This window comes from Asparagus officinalis, chromosome 9 (genome assembly GCF_001876935.1).
Source record: "Asparagus officinalis chromosome 9, Aspof.V1, whole genome shotgun sequence".
NCBI lineage: Eukaryota > Viridiplantae > Streptophyta > Magnoliopsida > Asparagales > Asparagaceae > Asparagus > Asparagus officinalis.
The window spans coordinates 13,063,566-13,072,131 of NC_033802.1; the positions used below are offsets into that span (position 1 = coordinate 13,063,566).

Below are 8,566 nucleotides of genomic sequence, written 5' to 3' on the forward strand. Positions count from 1 at the left end.
AAGACCAGCCGGGTGCAGTGGGCCAAAGTATCTTCAAAATTGGCCAGAGCTCGTGCCACCTGCGTTTTTCGCCAGCGTTCCAAGGGAGAGAGGGCGACCTCCTCCGCCGTAGACGAAATCACGGTCGAGGTGCCTATAGCCATAACCGTAGAAGTGGTAACGGGCACCACCGGAGACGGTGCGACCAATGACACCCTCGGTGCAGTGGTCACAACGTCAACGGCCGCCGTCGACGGGAGCAGTCACCGATGCCGCCAGAACAGCAGTAGCGGAGTCGCCGGTCACCACCGATAAGGAAGTGGCCATCAGCCCCATAGGGGTGTCCCCTCGAGCTGGAGACTCTCGCACCGAGCGCTCAACCCCGACCGGTGCTCCCTCGAAAGGGGAGGTTCCCCTTTGTTGGCCTGCAGAAACCAATACTTCCTCTTCGCTCGACAGGGCCTCATGTATTGAGGCGTCGTCGTCATCCGCCTCCGATTCGCTTGGATGACTCGCCCAAGTGGTTGGGCCCTCCTTACCTGTGGCTACGTCAGAAAGTTCGGCAGTGGGTATAAGGGAATTTTTTTCGTTAACAAAGAAAAAAAAGGGAAAACCCCTAGCACAGAAAGGCCAACAACACTAGGGCCCACGCTTACCTGAGCCCGTAAGCCCCTCATTGTCTCCAGCTTCTTCCTCTTCGTCGGAAGGAACGGAGATCACTTTCTCGACCGCACCTGCGTAGATCCAATACCAATGTCAAAAGGTGAAAGATCAACATTGCGGCCAAGGATACTATCGCAAAGATTACCTCCTGATGCAGACGCAGAAGCCGTCGAGACTCTCGTCTGTGGCCTCACGCCAGACAGCGGAGAAGCGCCCTTCGGAGTCTCTTGAACTGCCCCCGGTGCGGCAGGAGAGGCGGGCGCACGACTCCAGACCCAGACGAGCCACCTAGGGCTCCTCATCGAGAAACGTCATCCGACCCCTGTCGGCTCGGACGGTCTCGACCGTCTCATCACAGCGGGTCTTCTTGGCCGCCTCCACACGGAACTCTCGGCCACTGCTTCCCGCTGACGCTTGAGAAGGAGCGACTACTCGGGGATAGCAGAGCCCCCATTCGTCCGATTGTCGACTCTGGACTGGAGCTCGAACCTTAGGACCTCAGATTCGTCTAAACCAGCGTCAAAGCTCTCAGGGTCCTCACTAGATCCTCCGAGAACAACTCCTTAGCTTTTGGTGGCCCCTTCGCTTGAAGAACGGAGAGAACCTGACAGGACGATCGCGGTCCACCAGACATGCAGCTCTGGAACCAAAGATTAGCAGGAGTACGCTAGCGCCCGATACCACCGCCAGTATAAGAGCGTGTGGTGTAAATCGCGGTCTTCGCCGGGCAACTCAAAGCGAGCCTGGGTACCTCCAGCATGGTCCAGAACCATCCCGAGCTCCGTCAACAGTCCTTCCTTCTTGAAGTGTAGGCGGGGGTGGCGTTACCCACAAACAATTGATCATACCCAACTGCGGGCAAACCATGCAGGGGATGTATGGCTCGAGATAGCATGTAGGGCCCGTTCTCAGAATGTGATACCCCGGTCGGATATTCACCAACCAGCGAAAGGCACCACGAGTGAGGACCGTGTAGTGATCCGCCGTCGGCGCATCCTTGAGAGACTCTCCATATCTGCCCCCGCTGAAATAAGGGAAGGAGCGGCGAAAATTATAATGTCCGAAGTGGGAGAGCGTCTTCCTTGCATCAGGGATGTCCTTGCAGTTCCAAGAGCACCTCTCCAAGCGCTGGACGAAGGGGACAAACTTGTCGCCCTGAAGCGCCGCCGGGGCGCTCATCAAACATTCGTAGTGATATACGAACCATGCCATCAAGTAGGTGTACGACAGCCCCACCCTAGGATTGGGGGTTCTGATAACTTCTCCTTCCCCCTCGTCGAGGACCGACACACGGCAGAATTGGGCCGTCAGAGTGCGGAGCCCCCGGTGAATGCACGCTATCGTCACCGATACCAGGGAGTAAGACTTCCCGTGAGCTAGGCAAACTGCCGGATACACGACCTCCACAGGAAGAGCCTCAAAGGAGTGAGTGGGGATTACGCACCTCTTCAGCCATAACATGAGGTACCCCGCGAGTAGCGCCTTCCTCGAGATGAGAAACTTCGCCTGATGATGGAATGAGTGAAAGACCGTACCAGACTTAAACCCGCCCTCGTCGCGGTCAAGAGTCATGGTGCTTCCTTCTTTAGCTGTCCTCGCCTCCACTTCGGGCTGGTCGCACGCGCCTAACGGGAGAGCGGGATTCCCCTTGACATCGTTCCCCGGGAACAGATAATCAGCCCAATTCTTGTGGCTGATCCCCGGGGTCTTCTTCTTCTTCCCTTTGTGATCCGAGGCCCCTAAGGTACTGAGGCATATGTGGTAGTGGCAGAGTAACTCCCACAGAGTTTCAACCGCCAAAGGGGAATGGTCCGACAGCTGATCGATCTCATCTTGATCGGGGACGTACTCCTCGTAAGGAAAGTCTCCCAGAGGCAGCTCCGACACGTCGTACATCTCGTGAGGTGTGATACCAAGCTCACCATTGGGGGTGAAAAATGTGCCGCTTTCCGTGCAATACAGTTCCAGGATGCTATGGAACTGAGAAGCGTTGATCCGCAGGCCATGTCGAGTGGCCTCGATGGCCACATACAGCTCTGTGTCCTTGAGGTCAGCGTTTTCGGCCAGAACATAGTCGGTGATCTTGGACCACCACGTGTCGCTGCCAGGTGCAGAATAGACCCACCCCGGGGCTCTAAAGTCCTTCGGGGGAAAGCTCCCACCAGCTCGGAAGAAGCGGTGACGGAAGGTCTCCGCCACCGCTGTCGACTCCCCCACAGGCGGTTCAGCGGACATTAAGCCAGGGCGCAGACCCGTCACGCGCTTGCATGAGCTCTCCACTCCATACCCAGCCGTAGAGCCCGTAAAGATGCCACAAGTGACCCCGTCCTGAGTGGGGGTCAAATCCTAGTTCATCATCCGAGGAATCGCGAGGGATCGCAGTTCGACAATCGAAAACCCTCTCGACATGCTGGGGAGGTAGTAATGAGTCCCCTCGACCGTGCGGAACCACTGGCTCTCTTTGAGCAATAGGACAGAAGGGTCGGTCATAGAGTCACCGAACAAAAATTGAGGTTTCGGCAGCTCTGCCCTGGCCTCATCTGTCAGCGCCGCATTGGTCGTCAGCGTGACTCTCTGTACCAGACCATGCGGCTTATCAGCGGTGAATACGGGCACTGGAGCCAAAGAAGGAAATCGAGAAGGTGCCGTGTAACTCGTAGCCCCGGCGTGGCCAATGGCCACACCCTCCGGAAAAGCCTCATTGGAAAAGATCGCTGCAAGAAAAGAATAATAAAAAAAAAGAAGAAAGTCAATCGAGACAAAATCCGCTGTAGGGGCAAAATCGTCCATCAAACAGAGGAGGGCGAAATCGCCTGTCGAAAGGGGGAACCCACTTCGAGCGAGGTCTATCCGTACAGACTATACTCCCCTCTAACAGGAAAGGGCCGAACTCGCCTTACGAAAAGGGAGTTCGCCTCCTTTCCGCTGAAGGATTCGCCCGCGGAGACAGTAATCATCCTCTAAGGGCAAATAGGGCAGACTTTGCCCCAAATCGGGGAAGCTACCAAGCATAATGAGTAACCCTCATCTCCCTAAAATCCTACGCCTAAGACCTACAAGAGATCGTCCAACGAACCCATCAACATACCTGGGCGCGACTCCAGAGCACCGGCAGGCATGCCGGCGGAGAGACGGTCGGAGTAACGTCCGGGGCCCGCACCTCTCACTTTGCACCTCTTAGATTTCGGAGCAATTGTAGGATGAAGCGGGAATTCTTTCCTTGGAGGTTCCTTTCGAGATTTGAGAGCACGGTAACTACCAATGGAGGAAAATGACTGATTTAGAAGGGCGGAGTTATCCACGTGGCCACGACTGCCCTCGAAAGGCGAAAACCCTAACGGAGACGTGGCCACGATCAAATTCGACGGCCCAGATCACCCTCGGTATATCGAAGGAACCGAGGTTGGCGGTTGCATCCGACGGTTGAGTTCGAAAACCACGGCCACGATGCGTCGCGGGGCGAAACACCACGACCCGATGAGACCGCACCGCCTTAGCTGGGAAGCACAAAGCCCTATCGGCAGACACGTGGCTCATCTCCAGTCAGATCTGGGCCCGCCTCAAAAAGGAAGGGTTTCGCCTGCAAATACTTGGCATGACCTCGCGAGTTGCACGAAACTTGGCTCCCTAAAGACTAATTTTGCCTTGACGATTCACTCGCCACTAAAGGTAAAATTACAAACGAAGCCAATAGAATGACCTCGCTTAAACGGTTAAAACCCACGCCTCAGACGGCTAAGGGTTAGAGCAGAAATCTTAGCATTAAGCCTAAGAGAAACCGTTCAACAACTCACTATACTGAGGGGAATAGTATGGCTAGCCCGATTCAAACGGTGATCGGTAAAGGCACATCAAACCCGTTGATAGCTGAGGGTTTGCTAAAAATCCTAAAAGAAACCCAAGGGCACTTGCCCCGCCGAAGTTTTCTACATTCAAAGTATTCCAGACCCCATGCAAGCCAGTTTAGGTCTGAAAACTTTAAAGGGGGTCTTGTAGACGGTAAAAAAAATACCTCTGATGAGCCTACAGGAAATTCGCCCACAAGAAGTCGCCTGCCTAAGCCGCACATCGTCAAACGTGCTCGGTTCCAGATTCGCCTAATGATCGGCTCGCCTGCACGAGATAAGATCGGTTAGGAAAGCGGAAGTTCGCCTCTTACGCGACTCGCCTGCCCGAGTCCAAAGGCGAATCCGCCAGCAAGCCCCAAGACCGTCAGTACAGCTGGGTATCCACTACCCCACGTGCTGAGATGGACCTTCCTATCTCTCTCGACCCGAAGGGAGAGGGCACAGTACCCTCAGACCGTCAAGCGGCCGCTCACAGTACGAAGGTCTGGACAGGTGTCGAGTCAACCTGAGCATTCATAAATGCGACTCACCTCGGCTGTCTGAGTCAAGAGCTGGATCCGCCGGCACTCGGCAAGTTGGCTAGACCTCTGCGAACTCATAAATGCGGTTCATTAATGCTGGTCAGGTCCACTCAGATAGCAGACGGCCATTGCCTCATATACAAGGGTGGGCCTTCCCATTTTAGGTGACAGGACATAAAGCACAATCCCTCGAATGACCATTCATGGTATCGAGGAGCAGCTAGACATCTCTGAAGAAGATGTGGTCACATCCCATAATTCAAGGATGAGTCAAGCTGTCCTTCTTCCATTTAAAAGCCCCTTCTAGCACACTGGAGAAGAGGTCGCAAAACTTGGAGAAAAAGAGTTGAGACCAAGCTGTTAGCAGATCCTTGCATTACAACACCACTGCCTAGTTCTGAGCTCCGATCGCCGGCGAACTAAGCAGACCCGAACTCCATCGATTCGAGCTTTTACTGCGAACTGAAGCTCTCCAGCAACCTCGATCGAACGGTCCAAGGGAAGCAGACTCGACACGAGCATCGAGCGAAGCGTCCTATAGCCACCTAAAGTCCCCACACAAAACAAAGAGGGCTTTCCCTCTGCTTCTGTTATAAACATTTGATTTGTTAGTTTGTAATAAGCCTTCTTATTAATACAAACGAACACTCCCTGTTTTCGGGAAATCAAATTTTCACCCTACATCACCATCCGACAGCCCCTCGTCGTCGTCGTTGCTACCGTTGTACTACAGTAGCTACGCCGAGATCCCCGCGCCGTCGAACCCATCGCCGATGTCATCGTCCAACTCTACAAGTCAACTGTCAGATCCGTCGTCGTTACCTCCTCTTGCTGACGTCGCAACCCCCTTCAGTCTAGATCCGTCTCCACAGCGCCGTCACCACATCGTCGATAGGCCCCATTGGCCTCACAGGCAAGATCCCGTTACTTAGCTTGTCGTTCTTTACATTTTCAGATCTATTATGAGTTGTCTGTATATATTAGTTTGTAATATAATTACCTGCGTGGATTGTTTGATGAAGAATATTAAAATATATTATAATAATATGATAAATAGTATTTTCAAAATAATTATAAGGAATTAAAAGAATTTAGTTCGGCAAAAGAACTATTTTTAGATAATTATAATAATTTAAAAGAATTTATTTTAGAAAATGAATTAGTTTATATTAATTGTTAAGCGAAATAATTTAAAATGAATTAATTTAGAAAAAGATTATTTTTTTCTGAATTATGTAGATGCTATTTATGATTTATAATTCTTATTTTGATTATCCGATATGCTATGATATTATTGCACATGATTAGTTGCATTGATTGTTCCATGTTGTGATTGAGAACTATTAGGAGTTTATGACTATAGTGACCTGTGTGACATGAATAAGATCTAGAGGCTTGTGTGCTGTTGATTTAGAAAAATGAGAGGAGTTAGGATATTTGTGATTGTGGTTATATCCCGGGCTCGCGTCGGTAAAGTTTGTGTAGTCACCGGGGTGGGTCCGAGGAGTTGTGATATGTGGTATTGTTGATTATTTCCAGGCTCGCACCAGCGATATTCCTATATAGCGCTGGGGTGGGTCTGAGGTGTCATGATATGTGATTGTTGATTATTTATAGGCTCGCACCAGTGAAATTCCTGTGTAGCACTGGGGTGGGTTTGAGGGGGGCAGTGAAACGTTGTGCGTAGATGATTTTGTGAACAACCGGTTATCCGAGAATATGAACCTTGACTCTAGTGAGATGTGAACCAGTGACCTGTTATAGAATGGCTAGTTACATGATCTCGTTTTTTTGGCTAGGTATGATTTCTTGTGAGGTGTAGGCCAGTTGTTTTCTTTTCATACATAGATCAGGATTAATATTTAATCATCTATAATTTGAGACATATGGTGTATACATGAGGGTTTCCTTGTTTGGATTATTTTGCTCGACGTACTACGTCTCGAGTTGTAGATTTTTAAGTATTAATTCCATCTAGTTGTATGACCTTGTGACTTGGATGATTACTCTGATCGCTTGCTGCATGATCGACTTGTTACTACTTGGATGATTACTCTGATCGCTTGCTGCATGATCGACTTGTTACTTGGTTGATTTTGTTGGATTTCTAGTTGCACGTTTCTTTATCATTTCTATTATTATATCATTTTTTCGTATTGAGTTTTCGTTCGTTCTTTCTTTTGTGGGGTCTTGTCGTGTACCATGCACGCTGACGTACACCTGTTTTCTCTGGTGTACGTCAGACTTAGAGGAAGAACAAGTTCATCAGGAGCCAGAGGATTCTCAACAGAAGTGCCATGTAGACGGAGCAGAAGAAGGAGTCGAAGCCTATTCTTTGATGGTTTCAGTTTACTTTTGTAGTTCTTCTTTTTCTATTGATCGATGTATTTTTGTATCTCTTCAGTATTCTTTTGTTCAGTTTTGTATAAGGGCATGTTGATCCGAATATTATGTCTCGGATGTTATCCCATTTGTGATATGATATTTTTATTTTGAGTTTGTCTATTATCTTCTTGTTGATTGTGATTGGGGACCTGTGATTTCGCGTTGTATTTATTTCCAGACGCTTAGCATATTAGATTGAAAAAAAAGAGAAAAAAAATGATAGTGTATATTTTTTCTCAATCTAATACGTCGTGGGCTTGGTCACGTTCCGATTCTCGGGTACTTTGGGAAGCGGGCCGTGACAAAGATGAAACGGTTCAGCCGAACAGCCACGATCTCTCATTGAATCGATGATTGAGATCAAGAGCGATGCCAATTCCATAGCTCAGATCGAGCGCGTGAAGGCGAGGCCACCCCGTCAGATCACATTTAATGCGATCTGACGTGCCCACGTCGCCTTAGCTGGCGAGCTCAAGAGCCCGCCCACGGACACGTGGCTTGCATGCCACCGACTTGGACTCCGCCTATAGTGATCCAGCTTGTCTGCAAGCATGGAGCTCGCCCGACGACCTCTAGAGCTCGCATGCACAGCTTGAGGTCGCCTATAGGCCTGAGCTCACCTTCACCTAATCGAGCTCGCCTGAGAAGCTCAACCAAGGGGCTCAAATTCGCCCAAACCAATAAACATTGATCCTCTTTATTCAAAGTGTTCTCTACCACATTCAACCTGATTTAGGTCTGAAAACTTTAAATGGGGTTTTGTAGGCAATAAAAATTACCTTTACACAAAAAAACTCAAATCTCGCCTGTTTGAGTTTGCCTGCGTGCTCAAAGCAAGCAAAACTCATCTACATTCAGAAGGCCAAGAAAAGCTTGCCTGCATTCAGAAGGCCAATCTAAGCTCGCCTACATTAAAGAGGCCAAACGAATGCTCGACTGTTTGTTTGACTCGCCCGCACGAGTTAAACTCGCCCGCACGAATCGAACCCACTTGTACACTTAGCTCGCTTGCACGAACCAAGTCCGCCTTTTCACTTGACTCGCATGCACGAGTCAGACTCGCCTGCACGAGTCAAGCTCGCCTGATTGTTCGACTCGCCCATATGAGTCGAGTTCGCCTGTTTGTTTAACTCGTCAGCACGAGTCAAGCTCGCCTACTTGCTTGATTCG

The 8,566-nt window shown here is 50.1% G+C and overlaps 1 protein-coding gene across 1 annotated transcript; it reads right to left on the reverse strand.

The window, feature by feature from the left end:
• Positions 217 to 944, reverse strand: LOC109823216 (ankyrin repeat and SAM domain-containing protein 6-like). The gene is made up of 3 exons (XM_020389503.1): positions 788 to 944; positions 636 to 713; positions 217 to 524 (listed from the first exon to the last, which is right to left on the reverse strand). The coding sequence occupies exons 1-3, from the start codon at positions 942 to 944 to the stop codon at positions 217 to 219; spliced, it is 543 nt and encodes a 180-aa protein (XP_020245092.1).